The sequence below is a fragment of the Hermetia illucens genome, chromosome 5 (genome assembly GCF_905115235.1).
Source record: "Hermetia illucens chromosome 5, iHerIll2.2.curated.20191125, whole genome shotgun sequence".
In the NCBI taxonomy this organism is placed as follows: Eukaryota; Metazoa; Arthropoda; class Insecta; order Diptera; family Stratiomyidae; genus Hermetia; species Hermetia illucens.
The window spans coordinates 15,089,978-15,117,513 of record NC_051853.1 but is presented as its reverse complement, the minus strand read 5'-3'; the positions used below and the strand labels follow the sequence as shown (position 1 = coordinate 15,117,513).

Genomic DNA, 27,536 nt, shown 5'->3' with positions numbered 1-27,536 from the left:
GCAAGGTTCCCCCCACCAGATTCCGCCTGTTTGCGTTAATTGTTCATAATTTGCGTGCATTACTGATTTTATTGAGCGCTAATAGAACTATAATTGCACGCTAGGACTATTGGCGGGGGAGTTAAACCCGTTGTTAGCGGGTTCGTCTATTGTGTGTTAATTTCATGTATAGTGCCGTAGCGCAGTATCAGCAGACAATATTGTATCCGCTCTACTCGTTCAGTGTTAATCTATTGCAATCGAGATTGTTTCCCTGCCGCCAGCGTGTTTATTGATTTAATTGCGTGCCTGGTGAAGCTGTTTTATGTTACATGCAGAGGGTGTAGACTCATTGAAATTTTGAGTAGTCCTTTGCTGGTACGGTGAGTCTAGGAGTGGATGCAAAAATCCAAAACTATGTAATATTAGAGAGGCATGGAGTATCGTCCTAATTTCTGATCTGCTGATATTAGTCAGCTGCATCGACTATAGATAACAACTAGGAAGCCAGAAGCTCAGGTCTTTCCATATGAAGGGTTTTGTGTATTTCCGTGCATGATGATTACATTTTTACGCATTGTATACGTGGGATTTTACAGTCATCATATGTCCGGAATAATTCGCCTCAACAGGTGAACCTAGATTATGCAAGGACACCACCGAAGACAACTTTCATAGAAGGTGGGTGAGTCAGTTTGATCTGTTGGATCTGAATGTCTCTTCTTCGAAAAGTATTAAAAATGTTTTCTCCTTAATTGGATCCTTGAATCCTAACTTGACCTACTCCTGCCTCCACCCAATAATGTGGTATCCAATGACAACATCGACTAAACGATTACCCAGTACACTGAAGTATATTCAGCAAGTGTGCAACTAACTGATTCTGGTCCACCTTTTGAAATCCTGTAACCTTATCTTAGTCCTCAATGATACCCTCGCTATCGAAAATAAACACCCTGCAGTACTCTCATATCATTGAAGAAATCAGCTTCATTGAAAAGTCAATCCGCCAATGAACTTCTTCTTCTTTTTCTTCAGCCTTTGTCCCGTTCACAAGCGGGGTCGGCTCATCATGATCGGTTTCGCCTTCTATCAAAAGCCTGATCAGGGTGCAATATAAAGGCTTTTAAATCCCCGTCCAGGATATTCAGGTACCATTGTTTCGGCCGACCTTTTGACCGTTTACCACCGACTTTGATGTTCAGACCAATCTTGGTAAGTGAATTCTCGTTAGCGCGAATTACGTGATCATACCATTGAAGACGCCTCTCTCGTAATTTTTTCACGATCGATACAACCCCATGTCGATCGCGGATATCCTCATTTCGGATGTGATCAAAATATGTCACGCTACTAGTCTAACGCAACATCTTTGTCTCCATTACCGCCAGACGCTATTCATTGTCTTTTATAGTCGGCTAACACTCAGAACCATAGAGAGCGACAGGATGGACGACATTGCGGTAAATTTTAGATTTGAGACGTTTGTTGATACGTCGATCACAAAGAACACCAGTTGTGGAACGCCACTTCATCCAGTCTGCATATATCCGGTAAAATAGTCGTAGCCATTTTGGAGAAAAGTACGTGCGAGCGACAGAAGAGAGGAAAGGAGAAGAGGCAATATACATCCACTAGACAATATTAGACTGGTCTGTGCAAGGTTACTACCGAAGACAACCTTCATAGAGGGTGAGTGAGCCATTGTGATCTGCAGGAGCTGAAAGTATTAGACAAGTCGGCCGGGGGACCCGAGTAACCATAATTAGTTTATCGGCGGAATAGGTACAAAACTTCTTCTTCCATCTAATAGCATGGTATCCAATGAAAACATCAACCAGGCAATCCGGCAGCACACTGAAGTTATTTAATAAGTATGAAATGAACTGATTCCGGTCCGCCTCCTCAACTACTGTCACCTCATTTCACTCCCCAATTAATATTCTCGATGTCAAATATAAAAACACCCTATGGCTATGATTATTTAGAAAAAGATTATCTCCGTAGTACGCTCCCCTTCGGACACCACCTTGTCGTGGTGGGGGAGCTTGTGGTAGTTTACTACTACACTAAGGGTGTCGAAAAGCACATGAAGATGGAAACAAAGGATTATATCTCTCCAAGTGGGAAATCACAGGCTTCGAATCTATCCATGACTTTGAGAAATCACGTCGTGGCTGAGGCACGGATTTTGGAGGCCTCACATAACTCATATTCCCCCACGGAGAAATCTGTGGAAAACAGTATCTCCACTTCAGTGGAAAACCTACACCCGGTTTTTTTGAGAATTGTGGGGTCGTAAGTCCGCATCAACTTAATGCTGGACCGGACCAAATGGGGAGCAACTTATTCCCTCTTTTTTTGGTCCGCGGATCCCTCGTTTATGGGATTAGCACCCAAACTTTCTAAAAATTAGGCGATGACGGCTTTATAGTTTCCTACCAGGGCAGAGGAAAATCATCAGACGCTGCCTCACTTCTGCCCTGGGAGTAGCGTGACCGGAGCAGCTCGCAGATGTTGAGTGTTACAGAAGATCAATTGAAAACTCTGAATCGCAAGTTCTTTGAAGACGCTTGTCCTATTTCCCGAGGCCAACGTGGTAAAACGGTTCCATGGTGGAACCAGGAACTGAAGAGACCCGGGAAATCAACCAAACGACTTCTAAATCGTGCCTGCAAAAACAGTAAAGGTGAAGACTGGCTGAACTTCCGTAACTGTGTGAACATAAGAGGCTTGTAAAACGTTCGAAACGAGACTATTTTAGAGCATATTGGTAGGAGCTGGAAGCTGAAAGGTAGACTTCCAGGCTGTGCAGGGTCTTTGATAAGGATGAGACGGACAAGTTGGACTCTCTTAGAAAACTGGATGGTACTTACGCGAACTCAAGAGTTGAGTCTTTTCAGACTCTCGTGAGAAGGCGCTAAGCTCACACCTACTAGATGGAACATGCTTACCAACGTGGAAAGTCCTGTGAGTCTGCTCTTCATCCATTAGTTTCAAACATAGAGGACGCAACTCTCAAAAGCGAGAATACGATGAGGGCGTTCATGGACATTGAAGGGGCTTTTGACTATGCGCCCTTCCAAAAGCTCTGTGATACCGCCAGGGAGCATGGTGTTGACGAAACTCTAATAAGGTGGATCTACGCTATGCTAACGCAAATACTGCTGTGTGCTGAACTGGGTATTGACCGCTACCTAAGAACGGAAGCCACGAAAGGCTGCCTTCTAGATGGTGTGGTGTGCTATCGCCACTTCTGTGGAGTATGCGGATCAACTTCCTACTATGCGAACTGCAAAATCCGCTAATACATCTTCAAGCTTCTGCAGATGACGTGGTTGCGTAGAAATACACAAAGCGTCGTTGATTTGATTGACAGTTTGTATCTCAGGTCTGGACTTTCAGTAAATCCAAATAAAATGTGGTTTTATTTGGCATTATTTGAAAACAAGTCGGGAAACCGGAATTTAGATGCTTCAGATATGAAAGGTTTTGTGTACTTCTTATATAAAGATATTTGAGTGTGAATTCGCCCTATTTGTACATATCACGTAATATATGACTATATTATGTAAGAATATCCACTTTCGGGTGATATTGACATTCAAAGTCTTGAATTTGCAAAGAAGCGACAACTTTGACCTATTATACCTTTGTTAATAATGGTGCGAATTCCACCAAACTTGGTAGGATCACGCTCTATATTATAGCCTACATTACTGCAAAATGGTAATGCTAGGATGAACTTAAGGCAGGTTTTGTAGCCAATTACTAAAAATTATAGTAATATACTATTATTAACTTTATTTGAATGGATATCGGTTTGGAAGGTATTTCGGAGCCTAGGTACTGTGGCGCGGCAGGATCTGCAGCATTCGAAATTTATTTCGGATGTTGCGGATGCGGACGGGTAGATGGCGCTGAACTCCGAAACTCTCCACTCACTCGTTTTCTGAACGCACCAGGGGAGTGGAGAGTACCATGCAGTGGCAGCCTCTTGATTTTTCAGGTTTTTCAGTTGAGTATTTTCTGTTTCCTAATCGATCTAAGCGCTTGATCGAGCAGGTACTTCTTGTCCTTAAAAAGGAGATTATTGTGGGTATCAACCGAAATTCTAGAACCATAGTCTCTCTCCTAAACCTAAGAAAAGCTTTCGACTCCGTATGATAATACGAAGTCGTTTTTAAGCTATCTAGGATCCGCAACTTGTATCCGCATCTCTGGAAGCTAATCTACTAACTTCCTACATGGGTTGAAATTCCAAGTAACCATTCAAGTACCATTGTCGGGATATAGCCATTCTTTCTCTCAAAATCGATGGTACTCCCATTCCTACTGCGAATAAAGCCTCGCACCTATGGCTTCCTCAAACTTCTCAATTCCAGAGGCTCGGAGGCCATTCTAAATACCGTACGTGATTAGCTTTTTAGTCAAATGCCAGACACATCAACCCCTTTGTCGTCCAAATCATGCAGATAAGCCTTACATAAAATTTAATTTTTGGGGTAGCCGCTAATCATATTCTCAATGTTACTTACACTGATTAAAGTTTCGAAAAGGTGGCGTGCATGTTCAGTGAGAAGTTTACGCCGACCAGGTGTTTTAGATACCTGTAATACAGCAACTTGGCTAAAGCTAGCGAAAGCCGAAATCCGGCAGAAGATGTAATGAAGCTGCTTTATCTGGGCAACAGTAGAACCGATAAGGCTTCTATTTGGTTGTGCCTGAAGTATCCCCTCCTCCGAAATGTATAAATTGGGAGTAGAAGGAGATCGAAGAGGCTATTTAATACACTGGCGAAAGGAAGGACGCAGAAGGAAGCGTAATTCCACAATCGGAGCAAAGTCAATGAGACTCTCAACTGTCTCTTTGACTGATTAGTGGAGGTTTACCTCCCTTACATATCCTGAAATGTACTTTAACTATTTTACTTTTTACTTTGAATCTACGCAGAGTGAGAGTGGTTCGAATTTTCCGGCCTTGGGAATGGATGTCATTCTCACTCTTTTCCATGAATAGGCGATAGAACGTTCCCCATTGTCACCCCTCTGGTTCCTTTGAAGAACTTCCCTATGAATTTCAGGTAGCTCTCCATCATGCATACCGCCGCTAGTCTATGCACATCCCTGTTTCTCCTTTCCATGAGAATGATGTGGGGCTTTTACTTAGTAGCCACCCCCTTAGATAAAGAAGCGTCTAATTCTCTAGAAAACATGCAAACCAGGCCTCCACATCAAATGACACCAGTCATTCATCCGGTGTCGTAAATTCTACATCCTTTAATTTCCTGATGAGGTCCTCTCTGTTCCTGATGGTTTTTCTAGCGGGTAGCAATTTCCACGGTAGGATCATGCTCTATATTATAACCTATATTGCTACAAAATTTCATGATTCTAAGATGAACTTAAGGGGGGGGGGGAGTTCTGCAGTCAAATACTAAAAATTAGAGTAACATACTATTATTAACTTCATTTGAACAGATATCGATATGGAAGGTATTTCAGAACCTAAGCACCATATAGTGACAGCTTCCTGATAAATGACCACCGTGAAAAAAATGACCACTTTTTAACCTTCTCGCTCCCTCTTTGTGAATTAAATATCAAAACTGGAGTTTTGAAAAGTGTTAATCGAAGTCTTTCATTTGATACCCCACATGGTTATATTTGGTGATAAAAATGTTTGCATATATGGGGAACCCCGATGGAAGTGGGTGCCACGGAAACCCCGGTGTTTGGGCAACGGCCAGACTTACAGTTCGGGGCGTTCAACGCTTACTTGAAGGATGGCATTTTTCCTTGCCGCTGGCAAGTGGCCAGACTCGCGCTGATCAGCAAATGAAAAGGAGACCTGGACCCGTCTGAATACCGACCGCTCGAAAAGCTCATCAGGAGTAGACTCGCTGAAGTGATTCGCGTTGTCGAGGATTTGTCCCGAACGCAGTTTGGGCAGATATGCTAGGCACATCAGAAAACTCATTTCATGTGCCAAGCTATCTCTTGCGGATATTGAGGTATTATCTGAAAGGACGTTTTCTGCTCTATGAGACGTTAGAGGGAAAGAAGAGGATGGAAGTCACGTCAGGACCAGCACCGGGATCCATCCTAGGGTCGGAGCTCTAGAACGCTTCCTACGTTAGTCTGCTGAGACTCGATATGCCTGAAGAGTCGCATCTGGACAACGTTGCAGCACTTGTTACCGAGCCCACTATTGAACAGACTCAAAGCAGACTTGGAGTAATGATGCAACGGGTAAGCGAATGGATGGCTGCGCATGGTTTCAGTTTTGCGCTGGAAAAAAACCGAAGTAGTCACCTTGATCAGAAAGAAAATTCTGACCCAGCGTACCATATCGATCAGCGAGTCGACTATAGAGTCAAAACCAGCCGCTGTTACTTATTTTAATGCTCCACTCAAAGATGAGTTGTGTGTGTGTGTGTGTGTATGGTGGGGGAGAAGCTACAGCTTCTGAGCACTCAGGCCGTGTTGGCCCATTGTACTCGCGTCCCCCGTCTAACGGAATATTCCGGATTCGTTAACGTATCGTAGGATTTCCGTTAGTGAATGTGATGCTACCCGTCGTAATTGGAGAACATCGGCACCAAAGATCTGATGCCTGATGCGTCCATAGGCGGGGCATTCACATAGGAAATGCTCCGTAGATTCCGCTTCCTATTCTGAACATATGCCCAGCTAGTGAATTATAGCCTGTCAGAATGCCCACAATACACCTGCAAATCCTCCTGCATTTTGACAGGATAAACTGCGGTACGTATGTTCAGTTCTGGCAGGAAAAGTTTGGTGTGTTGAGCACCATTTAGGCTCTGCCACCTGTCATTATGGGAAACTTGTTCCCAGTTTTTGAAAACACACTTAGCCAATGCTACTGATACTCCAATTGCTGGCTCCGGTCCCAACTCCCCTATGCCGGGACCCTCTTTCGCTAAAGCATCCGAGATTTCATTTCCCTCTATGCCACAGTGACCAGGTACCCAGAGTAGTTCCACCGTATTGAATCTAGACATAGAGTTCAGACGGTTTTTGCATTCCTGAACGATTTTCGAGGTAATCAAAGGACTGCTCAATGCCCTCAATGCAGCTTGACTGTCACTGCAGATTGCGATGCGCCCTTCAACCGCTCGTCAATCACCCAGTTTGCCGCCTTTAGGATCGCATAAACTTCGGCTTGAAAAACCGTTGCATATTGACCCAAAGGAAAAGCCCACTTCTCGTTTTTATTCGAGTGGTAGACTCCGGCTCCAGAACCCTCTTCTGTTTTAGAGCCATCTGTGTAGAATACTATCCCGCCACACATTACTCTGGGTCTTCCCAGTCCTCTCTACGCCTCAGGGTAACTTCATATCTTCTACCAAACAGATGTATGGGGACACGAGAATCGGAAGGCATCCAATGCTCTGTGCCCCCCATAGATCTAGTCTAGTCTATAAGCTGCTATCATTGCAGTGCTTTGAATAAATATATCCAGGGGCTGCAAATTGAGTAGTGCATTCAGAGCTGCGCCGGATGTCGTGCTCATGGCACCAGTGATACCCAGACACACAGTTCTTTGCAGTGCGGCTAGTTTACGGTAAAAACCTTTTTGTCTCACCTTAACCGACCACACTACGGATGCATATACGAGCATCGGCCTAATGATGGCAACGTATATCAATTACCACATGAGGCCTAAGTCCCCATGTCGAGGCAAAGGTCCGTCCGCACAGGCAATAAGCTGTGAAAGCTCGTTTCATCTTTACCTCTACATGTTTGTTCCAAAGAAGTTTTTCATCTAGAGTGACTCCCAGATATTTCACTTCTTCGGAGAGTTGAAGGGTAGTACCCCTCATCTCAAGGAGGCAAAGTCCATCTAGTTTTCTCCTTTTTGTGAATAAAACCATTGTGGTTTTATTTGGATTAACTGACAGACCATGTCTGAGGCACCAGCTGTCTATCAAATCAACGACACATTGTATATTCCTACACACCGTTCCAAGATCCCGATCAACAGCAAGTACAGCCACGTCATCAGCATAAGCTTGAGCGTGTATTGGCAAGTTTTGCAGTTCGCATAGCAGTGAGTCGATCAGCATACTCCACAGAAGCGGCGAAAGCACACCTCCTTGGGGGCAGCCCTTCGTTGCCTCCGTAGTCAGGTAGCGATCGACCCCTACCTCAGCGCACAGCAATCTTTGCGTTAGCATAGCATGGATCCACTTAATTAAAGCATCATCAACACCATGCGCTCTGGCGGCATCACAAAGTTTTTGAAAAGGCGCACAGTCAAAAGCCCCTTCAATGTCCACGAACACCCCCATCGCGTACTCACCATTCAAAGTTGCATCCTCTATCTTTGTGACCAAAGAATGAAGAGCAGACTCACAGGACTTTCCACTTGGTTTTCACTAAGTGGGAGTGACCTAAGTGCGTTTCCACGAATGTGACGCTCCACCAGTCTCTCCAAACCTTTCAGCAAGAATGACGTCAAACTGATCTGTCTGAAGTTCTTTGGATTAGAATAGTCATCTTTCCCAGGTTTCGGTATGAAAACTACTTTAACCTGTTGCCACGAAGAAGGCACGTAGCCCAGAGCAAGACATCCTCGAAAGATATTTCTTAGAGGTCGCTCTAAATGCTCCATACCCTCCTTTAGCATTGCCGGATAGATGCCATCCATGCCAGGTACTTTGAAATGTTCAAAGGACAGTATCGCGGCTCTCACCTTTTCAAGGGTAACAACCGCTTTCGCAGTGTTCCAGTTCCTCTTGCAACACTTGCGTGTTGAAGGGGTTGCAAGAACCGTCAACTCTGCCCCTACCACTTCTCTCACCCGTTCTCCCGGGTGGTGTACTTCCAGGAGAGTCTGTACTGAGTCCAGTCTGGAGCTCGTGAAAGTACCGTCGGGTTTTCTAAGAGAATCCAACTTGGCCGACTCATCCCTTTTGAGGACTCTGCACAGCCTTGAAGTCTCCCTTTCGCCTTCCAGTTCCTCACAGTACGCTCTAAAGGAGTCTCGTTTCGAGCACCTCACGAGCCTCTTATATTCACGTTGTGAGTTCCTGAAATTTAACCAGTCTTCGTCCTTGTTACTTTTGCAAGCACGATTTAGAAGTCGCCTGGTTGATTTCCTGAGTTTTTGCAGTTCTCGGTTCCCCCAAGGAACTGTTTTACCGCTTTGGCCTCGGGAAATAGGACAAGCCTCTTCATAACACTCTAAAAGTGTGTAGTTCAGAGTTTTCAATTCATCTTCCAGCACCAAAGGAGTTCTTAGTCGCCTAGGGAACTGTACTTTATTGCCAAGAAGTTCACTGAACTTTGCCCAATCCGTTTTCCTAGGGTTCCGTCTTTGTACTGCAGAGAGATGAGTTTCTTCGAGAAAATAAAAACAGCAACGGATAGGGCTGCAGCTGGAGTCGGCTAATGGCGATTGTTGGTGGCCCTAGGAGACGTCTTCTTTTGTGAGCAATGCAGTCCGCTCTGTGGCGTGGACAAGGAAGTGCATCGTAAGCGCCTTGCTTAAGTGCAGAGACGGGGAGCTCTGCTAATGGCGCACTCTCTCAGAACCGATGGTGATCTTAGGAGTGACCCCTTTGCCCTCCTCGCCAAGGAGCGTAAAGCTATCTACAGTCGCAAGGGCGAAACTTAGGTGAGGTGGTTGCCCGTGACGAACGTAAACGCACCCTCACGAGTGGCAACTCTCTTGCAAAATGGGTCATGAGCCAGATGGACTGCGCATTCCATTGACAATTTAGATCCGTGGCTGAACCGAACACACGGTGAGATTGATTATTTTCTTACCCAACTTCTGAGTGGGCGTTGGCAGATGAAGTCGTGTTGCGCATTATGTTCCGGCTCTTCCTATTGCGAAGAATATGGGACTCGATTGGTGGAAGGACTGGATGGCAAGGATTCCCTGAATTAACAATTCCCTTTCCTGACTTGAAGGCTCCCAAAGCTGGAAGAGCGGGAGGGTTAGCCCGAAGTAATGTGTCAAATGGTTCAAGGCTAGTTCTCTGATGGCAGTCAGGTGTTTAGTTGGTTGTCCGCCAGCGTACTATTGCGGGAGTCCAACACTCTGCGCGTAAACGCATTCACCTATCCTACTCCCAAAAAGTTTCCAAACCACAACGCTCATTCGTCCAGAAATTGAATGGAAATTAGTCAAAACAAGAAATAAATATAAAAACTCATTATAAATTGCTAGAATTATGAATTACACCAATTAAAACCAAATGGTTCAATGAAAAATTGGGCCACGGGGATCTTATACCGAAAGAATAAATTGCGAAACTCGAAAACTCCTCTCGAGTAAGGATGGGAAAACCAATATCGTCAAATTCACATTGAATAGTAGGAGAAGAAGTCATCAAACACTGAATACCAACTGAATACATATATTCCAGTAAAAACATTCTTCATTAGTACTCTCCATATGATGGGGTTTTCCCGATAATTATAGTTCTTGATTTGTGCAGATGCATGCCGCCGGGGGTTGTAAAATATACACAGTTTCCACCACCCACTTCCTCCACCCAAATCCAATATGCTAACTATTGCCCTGTAACGAACCGTGGGGAATCTAATTTGATGACCACTTCATAATTAGAATTGTTTTTCGTCCTATTAAATTTCTTAGGAGCACTTGCCCCCGTACACCGCGCTCCTGATCCCTCCTAATGATCTTTGCGAAAGTTAATTCACTTTTATTAAGCGCATGAAAGTGCTACGGAGCGCGTAATTAGCGGCGATTCAAATGAAAAATGTGGCCGTGCCTGGGAAAGGTATTGGCCGAATTCGGTTCCAGACATAATAACCCCGTGGGGGAGCCTGAAAGGACACGACGCAAGTAGCGGGGTAGGCCTCGTTTGTTTTGCGGGCTCCGTCCTTTCATAAGGGATTTTTAGCAATTAAGGAGATTGAACAATAAGACGATGAATTTAAATTTACCTTGTAGCGATAGGTTCAACAGGACAAAAAAAAAGATTGATGAAGCATCCCCACCCCAATATCAAATTGCCGGAACTCACCCGTAAGAGCTTTTAATCAAGAAATGGCCCAGCAAATTGATGCCAATTGGTAAATTCGCATTTACAAGGGCATTAATGTATGTATTTCCGTTTCGAGGGAAATTATCGCAAATAGCAGTGGCTACGAGCTATTAATTTCCAGGCGGAGTTTCCATAAATTTCCGTAAGTATAATTGGCATAATGGAATGATGTGTACACATCGCACCCAGTTTAAAAACCAAACTGCGGAAAGGATGAATTATTTCACCACAAATTAATGTAATGTGTGAATACTTGATGACTTTGAGTTGGTCATTATTCATCGTGCATTTAAATATGGTGCTATCTGCAAAAAAATCCTATATGAATTGTGGTTTTTAATCCATTTCGTGGTGGAAATATGGTTGGGATCAAAAGTTAGGGCCAGTATTTCGGCCTTAAGATACCCCGCGAAGTTTGGACATTGGTTCTTCAGGAATTCTAAGCTATCTAGAGTACCCACAGCTTGACTTCGACTTGATTATAGTGAGATGATTACACAGCTTCCACATAGTGGTATCACCCAGTTAGCTTTTTCAGGTGTCACACAAACATTTCAGAAAATTTGGCAGACTGGCAGAGCAGCAACCATTCCCTGTGAAAGATCCAAAGTATAATACTGGAATTATACTAGGATATTCAACACCAAACATAAAGGTGGCGTGAATCCAAATGCAGGTTGAGATTCCTCAAAGAAATGAGCTAGGTCCACCGGTATGCTCACTATATACAAAAACAACAACGATGGGTGGCACACCACCTTATCAGTGTCTTCATCTGAGAGTGCCAATAACTCAGAGCCTATCCATATAGGGAGAGGCATCTCTCAGGGGGATTCGTTGGGTCCCTTTTGGTTTTGCATGGCACTGAACCCTCTTTCTAGGCTACTGAATGATGCTAGAGGGCATGGTTTTGCAATAAAGTGTGGCCTAGGTGGTAAGTCCCAACTGACACGCTTGATGTACTCAGGTTGTATGCTGGTGCTGGCGAAGTCTGTTGCGAATGGTAGCAATGGTCAGCCGTGATATTCGGATGGAGTTTGAATTAGACAAATGTCGAATCCAAGCCATCCGCAAAGGTCATCACGAGCCGCATGCCGGACATAGCATTGGTCACCTCCACATCGAAGCTATGACCAAGACAGACTTCTACAAGTACCTAGGAAATCTGAAAGGAACCCATGCTCGAGTTGATGATCTGAAGGATGCTCTGCTGTCCGAATTCCTGCGACGTGTGAAGCTGGTGCTGAAATCGCATCTCTCGGGGAAGATTAAGATAAGCGCATTGAATGTATACGCTATCCCTTCACAACATCGACTCTAAACCTATCAACGAAAGGTTGTGTGCGTTTTGTCAACCCCTGTCGTTTTGTCAACCTCTGACTCATCAACGTGCACACCCCGACTGAAGTCAAGGAAGATGCAGTGCAGACCAGTTTTATGCATACCTGGAGACACTGTTTGACTCACTCCCAATAAACGATGTCAAAATACTGTTGGGGGATTTTAATGCAAAAAACGGAAACGAAAGCTGGCATCGGAGAACCACTGGAGGATACAGCCTCTATGCGATTAATTGATTTCGCCAGCAGTAGAAATTTTGTCGTAAGTTCTACATGCTTCCCGCACCAGCGCATTCACAAACAGACTTGGAAATCACCAGATGCATATACCGTCAAAAAAATTTACCACCTCCTCATTGGTAAAAACTGGGCCTCCAGTGTATTGGATGTACGATCCTATCGAGGAGCAAACTGTAATTCAGACCATCACTTGGTGAAGGCAACATATCGATGCAGAATCTCTTCAGTGCACCAATCGAGAATCAGTCCTACCAAAATCTTCGCGGCTGATAAAGCCCTGAACAATACTACGGCACAGGCATATACAGCCGCCCTGGTGGAAAAACTATCACCTATGTTCCACGACATCAGCAACACAGATGTACTCGGGTTCAGGGGAGAACTTAAAGGCACCATCAAGGAGGTCGCAGAGAAGGTCGCGGGATACAAATCCCGGCGAACTCGAATTGACTAGTTTGACAATGAATGCAGAATACCACTCCAAGAAAACAACGAAGACTATGGACAATATATCCAACGTGCAACCAGAGCCAAAAAAAGAAAAGTATGATGAGCCACGATGAAGTTCGAATAGACGCAGGAAACGAAAATATTTTGACTAGCAGTTGCTGAACATTAATGAAATTTGAGGACGAGGAGATCCCAGACGACTGGTGCAAGAGCATCATCTGCCCCATCAACAAAAAGGAAGATAGATAGCGTTGTGAAAACTACAGAGGGATTTCACCTGTCTGTTCGTCCTATAAAATACTACCAAAAAATCTAGAGAATAGAATAAGACCATACAACGAACTAGTCATTGGCGAGTACCAAGGCGGTTTCAGGTAGGGTCACTACAACAGTACAGATGATGCAGTACTGTACAACATAATGCTGCAATTTGGTATACCAGCTAAACCATCTCACAGGTCGGGAACAAGACATATTGACTGATTTGTTTGAAACGCGTACTGGTTCGAAATAGGGCGACGGACTGGTGCCGACGCTCTTCAACCTACCCCTAGAATACGCTGTCCGGGCAATGGATACCAACACCAGCAAAACACAACTCATTAGGGTGGAGTATGTATCAGTGGCCACTCAATTAGCGCTATGGTGCATCGTTTTGATGCCTCAAACTCCTAAGACCGTGACTGCTGTTATAAGAGCAAGAAGGCAGAGTCCTGCCGGCTTAGATTAGAGTCAGCCCGTAGCATTCAGAAAGGAAAGCAGCTCTTCCACCCTGCAGCAAGAAATCTCTCTGAGGTCCACGAAGAATGGCTTACCCAATATCTGTAGCCTGACTCCAGCTAGAGCCAGGAATCCCAGAGGAAGTGGCTGAGGGTTTATCTCCCTTCTTTGCAGCTTCGGCAATGCTAATGGCAGGGTATGTCGGGTACAGAGCCCCGCGCAGACCACTGTTATCTTGTACGCATTTGAACAAGTCTGGCACAGGAGTTTTCGTGATCGAGTCATATTATACGTGGGCCAAATACTCTTTGATTTGGCACAGGTGGTTAACCCTCACCATCTATGGCCCGCGGCTTCTAAGTAGTGCGAGTAGATTCCGCTCTTGACAATCACCAGCGAGACGCTGACTGCATCCGCCGAAGGACTGCCAGGAGCAGAACCCGCCTGGCCAATCCGTCAGTCCGCTCATTCCCCTCTATGTTCTTATGCTCGGGAACCCAGAGGAGAATTACCTTGAGCGTGTCGCTCAGACTGTTCAGCGTGTTTCTGTACTGCCCAACCAGCCTGGTCAGGATATCGTCGCTGAATGCAAAGCATTTAAGGCCACTTGGCTGTCGGTCAGAGTAGCTATGTTTCGCTTGGGACTCGGATCACGCTCCAGCCATTGACAGACTTCCAATATCGCCAGTACTTCCGCTTGGAATACGCTGGCGAAACCTAGCAGATCATACGACTCGGATATACTGTGTGTATTCGAGAAAACCCCCGTACCAATTCCACATACAACCTTTGATCCATCGCTAAAGAACACTGTGTTATAACCTTGTAACATGCCGCAGGTCTTCCACTCAGCCTTAGTTGGAAAGTCCGCAGCAAAGTTTCTCGTGAAGTTCAGCTTGCATGTCCCTGTCTTGTCCGGAATGCCCAGATTTCCCGAGATACTTCATCTAGGATGTTACTGTAGCCGTGGGGCTTCGCTGTCTGGCATCCGGACTCACGAAGTCGGACGCATTTAATGTGAAGATCTAGGGGGAGGAGATGCAGAAGTACATTAAGAGCAGAGCCCCAGTGGCACCTGCACACCCGGTTCTTTGAATCCTATTAAGCTTCGTTCTACTGTATTTCTGCTCAAAGCCTACCACCATATAATAGAGCCGCACCACAAAGGTGTACATCCAGAGAACCATGATTTCTTTGCAAAGGTGTGACCCCATTTCTTTGCAAAGGTTCTCTTCCAGGGAAAAGGAGGGGATGATTTCACAGTCCTCCTCGCTGCCGAGAAAGGGCATCAGGACCAAAAGTTCCGCCTCCTTGCGGTCTTGATGGTTGACTTGTACCTCTTATGGCAATTCTTATATGACTGCCAATATCAAATGTTGAAGATTTTCCTGGTCAGCTTCCTAAGGCTTGAGAGATCTTCATTCCACCACGGTGGCAGTATCTTCTCGATGTGTTTCGTAGGACACAAGACTTTAAAGGCGGTATCAAATGCCTTTTCCAGAGTCCCTACCTGTAACTGCAGTTCGTCTGTCGTGCCAATCTTGCCAATTTGCGCACCGGAGAGTTTGTTCTTAATTACTTGTCTAAACTTTCTCTAGTCGGTCCTCCTGGGGTCTCTGAAGGTTTGGAGAGCTCTGCAGCGAGATCTAGACTGAAATATATCCAACTGTAATCTGAGAAGGATCTCTGGTCGGACACTCAACAGTTCTCCACCCTAAGCATCGCATTGTCGATTAGTAGGGTGATATCAAGGACCTCCTCCCAACCATCACAGTTCTCCGAGTCAGGGGAATGGAAGGTTGTTGTACACCGATAGGTTTGTAGTAATAATAAAATGGAAGAGTGACACACCACTCTCATTGATTTCCGAGCTGCCTCAAAGCGTATGCCTTTCGTTAGCGTCGCAGATTATCAACAGGTTGTCTTGTTGCTATGGTGTTCGTCAAATGATGTAGTTCTTCTGGCGGAGCTGATCGGTCGTGAGCCATGTAAGTCGAGGAAATATACACGTGCTCTGAACCAGCCTGCTCCAGTTTGACCATGACTAGGTCGCTGGAACTCAAGTTCCGGCACAGAAAAGAGTGCAGACGCTTTCTTCCTTGCGAAGATACATGTTCTAGCTCAGTCCTGATCAGCGTGTCCTGCGCTGTGTGACATCAACATCATGTCTCAGAAACTGACCGACGGACAGGAATTTTCGCATACTCTTGACACTGCTGCAAAACAAGTTGTACTACGCATCAATGAGGACGAAACCAATATAATGACGCAATAAAGAAGTAGGATGCAGTAGGAGCATCCACGTAGGGGACCTCAATATCAAATTTGTAGATAGCTTTATATACATGGGCCTGTCAAAGGATGCAAATGAGACTGACGAAGTCAAGCCACGGATGCAGCTAGCGAATGAGACTTTCTTCTTGGTCGTTGCCATAATGAAATCGAAGCATGTGCACAAAAACACGAAGCTCCGCATATACAAAAGCATCATACGACCAAAATGCAAAACCTGGACCCTAACCCGATCCTCCAGGGCCCGACGACGGGCTGTAGTGCCACGATGATGATGATGAGGGGAAGTATTTCATTGTTGACTCTGAACGAATTCATATGTCCCCCCAAACGGGTTTGCATAAAGAATAGTGTATTTGTCATGCGCTCTATTGAAACCTAATACCTCGGGCGGCTACGGTTTCGTACCAGAGCAGAAGCAATTCATCAGACACTGCCCCCCCCCCCCCCTCCCCTGGAAACAGCGTGACTGGAGCGACTGGCAGGTATTATACGCTCCCTTTTAAAATTCGCCAAACACATTGAGGGAGCGTATAATAAGGAAGTCCGGAGGAGTGGATGCGGACTTAGGACTCCTTAATCCCTAAACAAAAATTGTCTAGCTGCGGCCAATTTGGGCCAAACTGTGGCCGGATTTACGTTATAATTCGCAACCTTGATGTGTTTGCGAATTATAAAAGGGAGCCGCTTCGGTCACGCTGCTCCCAGGGCAGATTTCTCAACAGGATCGGGGCCCGTCCTTTCGCGTCGACTGAGGTGGATGCAATAGCATTTTTCCTAGTCTTGTTACTCTATCCGATCATGTTAAAAAAAACGCAACGGGTCTTTTACCGATGTACCGCGTACTGGAAGATGGTCTCGCACTTTACACCCTTGAATTTTCCACTCCCAAATTTTAGGGAGGAGGCAGGGGCTATTCAGATTTTTTCATGATGATGTGCATATAAATCGAAAATTTAACACGCCTTTTTCTCAAAACCACATTTTTTCAACTAGTGGGACGCACAACTAAAGTTCTGTTGAACTGATTGGGCTGAAATTTTTACATGTTATTTTACACGTTTGTATACCACCAAAATGTTTGAAAAGGACGAATGTGTGCACATATATCTACAAACTTTTGTACTGTAACTAGTAACCCTCCTTTTAACAGAATACTTTTTGTGGTCTGATGAATTACATTTTCCCACATTTTCAAATCCTCTTTGAAATTTGATTACTGGTCTCTTGAGTAACACCTCACACATCCTTTACTTCTGTGCATGTTCATTTTTTTCGTACAAAATTCCATAATAAGGCAGAGTTACCTGAAAAAAAATTCGCCGCATTCCTTTTCATACAAATGACCAAAATATTTAGTGATATTCTGCACCACCTCCCATTGACGTATAGAATTTCGTCCTTTCTCATCTGAGGCCAAAAACATCACTTCAAACCTTTTTCATGAATAGAACTCTTTCAGTGTTGGCCATTACGTGCTAAGTAATACAACCCAAGTGGGAAAAATGGATACGATGGGGAGCAGAGAGACGGGGAATATACCCTTACAGTTTTCGAAATTATGATATGGGGTGTACGGTTTGACGGAATGAAAGCGAATGAGTATGTGTTATGGATCAGGCCTTAAATTTACTTTTAGTTTTTCACTTTAAAAACTGGTTTATAGTTATCATTTTAATGTGAGGGATGGATACTCTATTTCTTTCAAATTATTCAGGATCATTCACCTAGTTGAGTTCACTTTACTTTTACAGGTAAGGCCAGCCAAAAATCTTACTTCATTAAAATGCAGAGAACTGCGAAAAGTATAATTCTGATACGTAGGTGACAATGGGCAGGTCCTGGTCTGTATAATGCAAAGGGACAATTTTCCATCTTCAGCCAATTGGCGGTGTAAAGACTTATGGATTTGTGCGATGACCATGCTGGGTGACTGGAGACGACCTAGAAGGGAGAGGTCCGGCAACTTGCGTAGCAGTAGCACATCCTCCATTTCACGGAGGGTTAGTTTTGGACATTTTAGGTGCTACTTCAGTTCTTGGATAATTTGAAAGTATCTTAAAAACTCTTTAATATACGTCGATTCACTACCGTCAACGCAGGAGTAGGAGCAAAGCGTATGAGTTACTTGTACTGTACAAATGGTAGTGCCTTTCAAGCACATCTTCACTTCCCCTGAAGGCAAATCCAAAATGTGAGCAAAGCAATTCTTCCACTTTAGTTCGTATCTTTGAAATTCTCCCTCATAGAGAGAATCCGAATCAACTCCACAAAAATACTGGGGAAACGCTACGCAGATGTTTCTAGAGTACCAATCCACTGGGCTTAATTCGACCAAATTATTCGTTGAGTAACGAGCATACTTGCAATTGTTCATTTGAAATTCCGTAAAATCCTGTTGGACGATTTACTTAAACTTCATCATCTTTTTGTTGAGGATGCTGGTAGTTTTGAGTCCGCACCCATTTGATAATGGACCGGACCAGTTGGGAAGCAACCTATTTGCTCTCTGCTAGTCGACGGACTACTCTTTTTTGGGTTGAACACCCAAGTTTTCCAAAAAACGTTGATTGACGGTTTCGTCCACGTCCGCCCACTCATCAGACGCTGCCACAAGGGAGGAAGTAAGTTGCTTCCCAAGTGGTCCGATCCGTCATCAGGTGGATGCGGACTCAGGACTTCCAGCACCCTCAACAAAAAAATTCACTTGGGCCTGGTTTAGGTCTAAACTTGCGACGAATTTCAGCGTCTGAAGAGTGGCCTCTGCTCTGGACGAAACCGTCAGCCAACTTTTTTTTATCATCTTGTTTTCCGGGGATTCTGGTAATGGAACAACTGGATTGTCCTTTTGCGTACACAAAGACACTTTTTTTCTCATTGTAAAAAATCTAGTTTTCCATAAAAATGCTACTAGACCATTGCGTGTCCCAAATTTGACTCCTCTCAAAAATAGTCAACCACCTCTGCCTTTCCAAATTCACTCCTCAGGAATCCGCTAACTACAGGTTCACCTTCCTCAGCTACCCTATGTTTTACTAATTTTTTTTTACTTAAATAGGAAAACAACAAAAACTGCCTCGAATTTTTCTATAATTTCTATGCCTCGAATTGGTTTCATTATACCAGCAAAATCCCTACATAACTAGTTTGCAACTGCATGCATTTCGCTTTAGCCAGAAACAAGCGTTGAGAATGTACTTGAAAATTTGCAGCATGAGCGGGAATTGCCAAAGCAACAACAAAAAGGGTAATGCTCATTTTCGGAATATTGGAAAATTGCTATATTAAAAATTGTTTTCGTTTTTTTGGGGAAGTTAGGTGGTAGGATTTCGCGAAGAATATGGTGAAAAAATGACAGTTCAAAAAATATTATATAAGAGAATGTCGGGATGCGAATTAGGAAACTGGAAGATGGGAGAAACTAAGGAGTGTCAAAACGTGAGAAAGAAAAATGTTGTATTTTCCATTTTCTCGCCGGATTGTCATGGGGCGGAACGAACGAAATGATGCATATGGTAGTATAACCTTCTTTATGGAAATGGTAGGAATGGGAGGACAAAAGTATGCACATTATGGTGAATTACATGTACAGGAAGACGTTTAGGGAATACAAAAAAATTATTTGAGAGTATTGCACGATTATAAAGAGACCGCTTTTCTCTTCCAGCACGCATACCTCAAAGGCAAATCCGCAAAAATCGTCCTCCACGAGGTAATTGGCACAGTTGGGCGGATATAGACTGAGTAACAGCGCCATTAAGGAAGCCTTAACTAATATTGGATTGGAGGGGTATCTTATACATTGGATGATATCGACGCTAAGAACTAGGATAATCCAGTTTGATCTAGTAGGTAGCTACTTGACCAGAGCTATGAGTAGGTGTCGGCGGGTGGCGTCATTTTTCCGGTGCTCTGGTTGATAGTGACAAATAAACATCAACGGATATTGGACAGGAGCGAACTGAAGGTGATGCCGTATGCTGATAAAGTTGGTGTTATTAGTATCAAGGATGCTTCCCTCCGTTATAGGTGACATCAAGAAAGGAGTGTTGGGAAAGGTGCGCCTGTGCCCTGCAAGATGCAGACTCGGCATAAATCCAACCAAAACGGAGCTGATTCGATTCATGAACAAAACAAGTGTACTTGAAGCTAAATTGGAGATTGGACATAAAAATTACGGTTAAGAAGGCCTTTATAGTCTTCTACGCCTGCGAAAGGACCTTTACAAAGAAATAGGCCCGAGGATGATTTAAGAATGTATACAACAATAGAACCAAGCTTAAAGTCCTGCCCGGCAGATGCTCTCTATGTACTTTTCTCACAGTATCAAGTGGGCTTTAACGGCTTGTACTCAACAGCAGCCTGGAAGATTTTGCTGGGGTAGTGCAGAAACGTACTGTATAGTCTGGCCGGCCCAATCAAGGCCACCCTCCTCTGGGTTCCTGATCATAGGAACAAAGAAGGCAGTCCTGCAGTGGGAAAAGTTTGCATCCTGTTAGCGACTGTTAGGGGTGGATTCTAATGACACTACTAAGCAATCGCAGACCTCAGTTAGTAAAGTTTCACATCTGTACCAAATCATGCCGGATCGGGCAGGTCTATAGCAAAACACAATCGCGACAGCTCTTGCGCTAAACGCGTGCAAATGCAGACAAGATCAAATTATGGCGATCTGCATGGAACCCTGATAAATAGAGAACCATGCTGCCAGATTTGGCATACCCTGCAATTCGCATTGCCAAAGCTATGGAGGAAATGGAGAAACTCTCTGACAATTCCTTTGCGACTGCTTAGTTCTAGCTAGTGTCAGGCTATCAACACTAGGTAAACCATTCTTTGAGGGCCTTAGATAGATCTTAGCTGAAAGAGCTACTTTCCTTCACGAATGCTACTGGACGGCTCTGAAGATTTGAACCGGGTGGACTCTGCTCCTTGATCTTATCACAGCACTTATGGCCTTGGGAGTTTGTGGCATCAAAACGGCATACCACAGCACTAAGTTGGCTTTTCGGAGCGGCAACTGAACGAACCAACCTACCCGACTGCACCCAGCACTGCTACCCTGAGTGGATTTTACAAGTTTACAAAGAAGTAAAACACCCCGGCATAAACCGTGTTTATTATAAGCTGTTATGTTCTAAACGGATAGATTTTCATGTCGACTTTCCTTGAATACGACGTATAATGTTTAAAATGGTTCACTGAAGAAACCTGTCGATATGCACTTGCATACCCCTGCTCAAGTCGGGCTGACTCGGGAATATAGGGAAGGGGGTGATGTTGAACAGTACAATAGAACTGCACTTAGGAGTTTCCGGAAATGCAGGATCACTTGTCATAGGTTTTTGGGATAGCTCTGCCCACATGGTTCACAATGTTCAACCTGGATGTTCTTTCTGTCCATCCGCGATTCAACCAGTCATTTAAAATGGCACCCAATGTGAGGTTTGATCCTTCGACCCTGAAACTAGGAGTTTTATGCTCTGTTGGTTGAACTAAGAGTTTTATGCTCTGTTGGTTGAGCTGGCCGGGCATAGCGCCTCGCTAGGGTCCCCTGTTGCGAATTTAACACCCATAGGCTCCCTCGTGTTTCTTCAAACTGACAGAGAGGTAAAAACGTCTCAGCCCCCTCCTGCATTCCATACTTGGACTGAGAATACTATCCGAAAGCAAAGTATTGGGGACGTCAGGCAAAGAACCTCACTTCAGGACATAACAGAAGAGTAGCCAGCGCCTGAACGCATCTTGAAGGACATCTTCGAGGCCTCTCAATATACAAACACACAAGAATTTTATAGTAAGTGGATTAGGAAGGGACTATTTCCAAGTCTCAAGAAAGCGAATTTGACTGTGAAAATCGGCCAGCACCATGCATTTATGCTTGTCAGGTTCGGGATTGTCGGAGGTAGACAGTTCGTTTGAACACAACAATCCCTCTCGTGATATTAGCAAATCCGTATCCTTTATCCGATGTGAACAAAAAGGATGTCGCATGGTGATAGGCACCCACCCCTCATCATCATCATCATCGGCGCCACAACCGTTATCCGGTCTAGGCCTGACTTAGTAAGGAACTCTAGACATCCCTGGTTTTGCGCCGAGGTCCACCAATTCGATATCCCTAAAAGCTGTTTGGCACCCAATATGAATTTTGAACCTATGGCTCTGAAACTAGGAGTTTTATGCCCTATGATTGAGCTAGCGTCTCGCTAGGGTCCTCTGTTTCGAATTTAATATCTACAGGCTCTCTCGTATTTCTTGAAGCTGTCAAAGAAGTAAAAAGACTCAGCTCCCTTCTCTCTTTCATACTTGGGTTCAGAATACTATCCAAATGCAAAGTATTGGGGATGCCAGGCCTTACTGTAGTGTTCTGTTTTCACCCAACAAGTGGGAACTATCAGCATGTTCTTCGCTACAAGAAAGAAAATCAGTAATCCCGCGTCGAAACTTAAGAAAAGAATCGTCATCGTCCTCCAGAAGACAAGGCTCGCATTCTATAGGGGGGCTCCTTTATTTATCCAAAAGCCTGAAACAGAACACACAGGGAGGACATAGCAAAAGAGTAGCCAGCGCCTGAACGCATCTCGAAGGACATCCTCGAGGATTCTCTTGTAAAGTCCACATTTTGGCCTGACAACAATACCAAACACACAAGGATTTTATGGTAAGTGGTTCCGGAAGGGGCTATTCCAAAGTCTCAAGAAAAGAGCGAATTTGATCGCGAAAATTGGCCAGCACCATGCATTTATGCTTGCCAGGTTAGGGATTGTTGGAGGTAGGCAGTTCGTTTAAGCACTACAGTCCCTCTCGTGATATTAGCAAATCCATGTCCTTTATCCGATGTGTAGGATCGAAAACAAAAAGGATGTCGCACGACGATACGGACCCACTACGATAGCAAAATTGGAAAAGGCAAAATGAAAAGGAAGGCTCAACTGCACCCATGGAGCCTGAAAATCCGAGGTGCATTTATACTCATATATACTCTCCAGAGGACAAAGAAATAGGAGTATGTGGAAGGAGGATGTGGCCGACGAAGAGAGCGAACATAATTTGCAAATTCTGCAGGTGCGACAACTGCAGAGTCTGATCGAGGCATGATAGGATCTGGTCTCAAAAAGCATATCACCAGTATTTAGTTCTTATTTGATTAAGGTTGCACTTCATCTCGTTAGAATATTCAATATTTTCTGCCTTCTATTTTCCAAGGACTTAATCCGTTCCCGTACTATAAGGAAAGAAATAACAGTAGCCTAGCACTTACCACATCGATAATTTGCATAAGAGTTAATCCAAAACTTAGTTGTAACGGATCGGATTCGTTGACCACAGGTCGTTCGAGGACATTGTAGTTATCCAATAGGTGATGAAGCAGTCGTTTTTCATGAGGTCCTGCTGAGCAAGCTGGAATAAAATACAAAAATATGTTAATGGTAACCATCTCATCAACTATTAGTAAAAATTTGAATTTTTCCGTTGAATCCTTGGAGATTTATCAGTAAATTCATATCCTTACAGTTGATTTTATTGCTACCTTCATTGATTTCAACAGTCAATTAGGTGCACAACTACGCCCAAGGGGTCCCTTTCTTTCTACTTAAATTAAAATATCACAAATTACTTTCATTTTGTTCAGCTTAGGCAAGGGTGCAATAACGTAAAACACTTTAAAGCTCATTCCAGCACACTAATCCCACCATTCACTTCCTGTTAAACACATCTATCCGTTTTGTATTAGATCAGTTGTTACATGTCCTTGCAGACGTAGGTGGCTGAGTACGTGTATGTATGTAGCATCATTTGCTCGGTTACCTGCTTAAGGATACAGGAAATAAAAGAAGCTTTTAATGGTATCACAGGGAATATGGCGTCTTTCCGCGTTCCCCCTCCTCTCACACTGGGGAGTCTGGTGTAGATTAGAGTTGCTGTAAAACGTAATGACCTCTTATATGTGTAATGTTTGTATGGAGGCATTCACTTGAGTTAAGGAAGCCAGCATTCGCTTCAGTTGGAAACCTTGTTGAGCTCTATTTGGTCGTCGCCTTCGTGTCCAGGAGGCCGAGTGCGTGAATGCCGTGAACATTCACACAAACACCTGGTAATCCTTTCAGGATAATTTCCTCATGTTGTTATATGAACATTTCATTTTGGTTCTAATTGGCTTCTCAGCTTTTATGGGGAATGGACTGAGAATGGTTATTGAGCTTGATGATGTTTAGTCTGCGTCCATCCCTTATATAATTAATTTGACATAGTGGGCTTTTCCAGACGATTTGCTGGTCTCATTTGTATTCGAGGAAACCTACTTTCGCTGAAATTATGTTAGAATGTCATCCAGTTGTAAGTAGTCTGCTGACCTGATTCATTAGGAAACTAAACAGTGGGGAAGACTAGGAATGAAAGTTTTCTCCTGCATAGACATGGGAAGCAAATTTTAATAGCCTCATCCTACATATGTGGGTAGACTCAGCTGTGGATCGGTTCCCGAATCAAAGAAAGGTGAAAATCCCGGGTATCTCTTTATTCTTGGCAAGCTGAAATATTCCGCGGCTTAGGCGGAATGCTTGAGACTTCTTGGGAGGGTTAGCTTGACAAATCGTCATTTTTCGATCGGCGCATTCTTCCTTCCTTCGTTCTTTTATGAATTATCGTAAGTGCACGGATCGGTTCAGAGGATTGGAACTCACCGCGGCAGAAGAGAATTGAATGCCGAAGAAAAGTGGAAGTGTCGAGTGAATGACCTGTTGCCTTCATTCAGAGATAATACTAATGGTCAATTGCTTTTTGCCCATCTTCTACTTGCGATATCAAACTTCTACTGCGTTTCCGAAGTACCTTGCCCATCAATAGGAGTATTAGTCCATTCGGCCGCAATTGAAATGTATGACAGTTTATGAGTCTATCCTTGTGAATCTCTAGCACTTCAACAACTGTTGAGCTATCAGGGGAAGTAGTACGCACAATGTATCAAGCTGCTTAAGATGGTGAGGTAATCTGCATATGGCAGGTTTCTGACTGAGCATGGCATGAGGGTCAATAATTCTGTCGACGGCAGGACAGGTGTTTGAGAATACACTCGAAGTAGTCCTTGCTTGTCATAAAAGATCAATCAGTAAATTTTGAAACCGTGTATCCACTGAAACGTCACCAAAGTCGCGGGTGGGGATTGGATCAAAGGTTACAATTTTCGGCTATCCGAAATGTTTCATAACTGCTCAACAACAGGTCCCTGCGCCCACAGAGTGTCCGCTCCCTCCAACTTGAGCGAAAGCAAGCACGAATTCGGGATCAAAGTGCTGTTAGGGGCCACGGTAAGGCGCGCTCTTATGACCAACGAGGCCGTTTCTGACAGGACCATGACTGAAATATTCGGGTTCAGATTAAGGAGGCTCTATGAGGCACTAGATGCAGCTCAGAAAAGACTTCTTAAAGGTGACATAATGATCGTGAAAGGTGGCCATACTAAGATGGTGGCAACAATTTACTCAGGCATGTGATGGTTAGGCATGGTCTTGGTAACCACGGCAACAACGATGAGCGGTCTGAGGGCTTCGCTCACTTTCACCATCTTGTCATCGACGGAAAGTGCCTGAGAAACTCTACCTCTAACTTTGATAAGCACTTGATCCCCAGTTTCTTCTTCTCTCAATATTCCTGAATAGCTAAACTATGTACCGTAGAACAGATACTGTCACATGGGACATCAACAGTACAGCGCCCTATACACTGCTTTATGCATATTATGTTTTCTTAGCATCAAATAGCAAAAATGATCTCGAGAAACTTGTCCAAAAATGGAATGATGCCCTCGTGTAACACGGTCGCAGATTGAATCTAAATAAAACTGAATTTTTGACGAGTGATCCCAATGAAACAGGCACAGTCACTGTCAGCGGCAGTGACTTGTCCAGAATTGAGCGATTTAAATACCTCAGGTCAACGCTATCAGCCAATAGAGAACTGCGTTATGAAATTGTTTCATGTATTAACGCAACCTGGATGAAGTGGCGTTCCACAATTGGTGTTCTTTGTGATCGACGTATCAACGAACGTCTCAAATCTAAAATTTACCATTCCCCCCAATATCCGTAAGAGATAGTTCAGCACGCCTTGTGTGCCTAGAATATCTTTCCATCTTGCGGAATAAAAGGCATTTCTGACGTCAAGCGTTACGAAGAGCACCACCCGTCAAGCTCGGCGGCTGCATGCTCCGCTCGACGAACGTTGTCCACGAAATGCATGACAGCGTCAACCGTAGATCTCCCCGCTCTAAAATCGACCTGCCGTGGGGATAACTCTTCAGCAGCACGTATCGTTTCAGCGCTTTTACTTCTGATAGGCTCATCGAGCACTTTCGCGGCAGTGTCTAACATAAAAAGTGGGCTGTATGAAGACGGCAACTCAGGGTCGCCTTCCCCTTTGCTGATCACCGCAAACCTCGCTACCTTCCAATGAAAAGGGAAAATGAGCAGTAGGTTCGGCCATTGTTGGAACACCAGTTTGTATACCTCTGCTGGGAAATCATCGGGTCCTGGCGCCTTCTTATTTTTCGTAGAGAGGACTGCCTCCCCTAACTCTTTTATAGAGAAAGTGGGCAATTCTTACAACGCGATAAATCTGCACGGCTTTAAGTGAACAGGGTTTCTCTATAGTCCCAATTTTTTCGGGTTACCAATTTGTAACCGAGTCCCCGTGAGTTCTCCTGCACCTCGTCAACCAGAACCTGAAAGCAGCGAGCTTTGCTCCTGTTTATTGTCCTGCGGAATCTCGCTTCGGCTGATCTGTGCTCAGTAATTATGGTACATGACTCCTCCCGGTCATTTAGACGTTTTGTCAAGCAGCAGGCTTTGTGACACTCCTTCCTGAGCTCTGCAATTTGCGCCCTCCACCAATGCATAGAAGGTTCGCCACGTTTCGATGCCCTCCTGAGCACAGAAGCTCCGCAAGCCGTCGTTATCAGGTTCATAACTGAATAGTGTAAGCAGAAGCGCTACGAACCTGCTCCAAGAGTTTCAATAAACCTCCCGGTGTTCACTTTCGTGACGTTCCTTGCAGAGAAAGAGAGCCGGGCACACACCGCGTGTTTGTGTCAACCACTTCGAAGGCGATGTATTGATGGTCGCTTCCCGAGAAGTCTTCCAGAACTCGCCATCCGTCCACCAGCGACATCATTGACTACGATGTGAGAAAATGGTTCCCTCGCAGCCCAGGTGCCGGAACCTTGGGGTGTATCCGGTGTTTAAAATTAAATGTTCTCGCCGCCATTTCGAGAATTCGTTTCCCTCTAGAGTCTAGGTGACGCATGCCCCATTTTCGTTACAGATGTTCGCTTTATGGTTTGCCTGACTGCATTTACGGCATATTGCCATTCTGTCAGGTCCCCGTGACGACGTGAGCTTATAATCCAAACATCTGTTACATATGGTTACGTCAGCCTGGATTCATATTCTACACAATATCCAACCAGTTTT

The 27,536-nt window shown here is 44.4% G+C and overlaps 1 protein-coding gene across 2 annotated transcripts in view; it reads right to left on the bottom strand.

Moving 5' to 3' along the window:
• The window catches only part of LOC119657913 (neuronal acetylcholine receptor subunit alpha-7), a 641,515-nt gene that overhangs the window by 462,292 nt on the left and 151,687 nt on the right, over positions 1 to 27,536 (bottom strand). For both annotated transcript variants that reach the window (XM_038065097.1, XM_038065099.1), the window contains one exon: positions 23,330 to 23,469. In XM_038065097.1, coding sequence (XP_037921025.1) covers positions 23,330 to 23,469 — 140 coding nt within the window. The remainder of the gene's footprint in view (positions 1 to 23,329; positions 23,470 to 27,536) is intronic.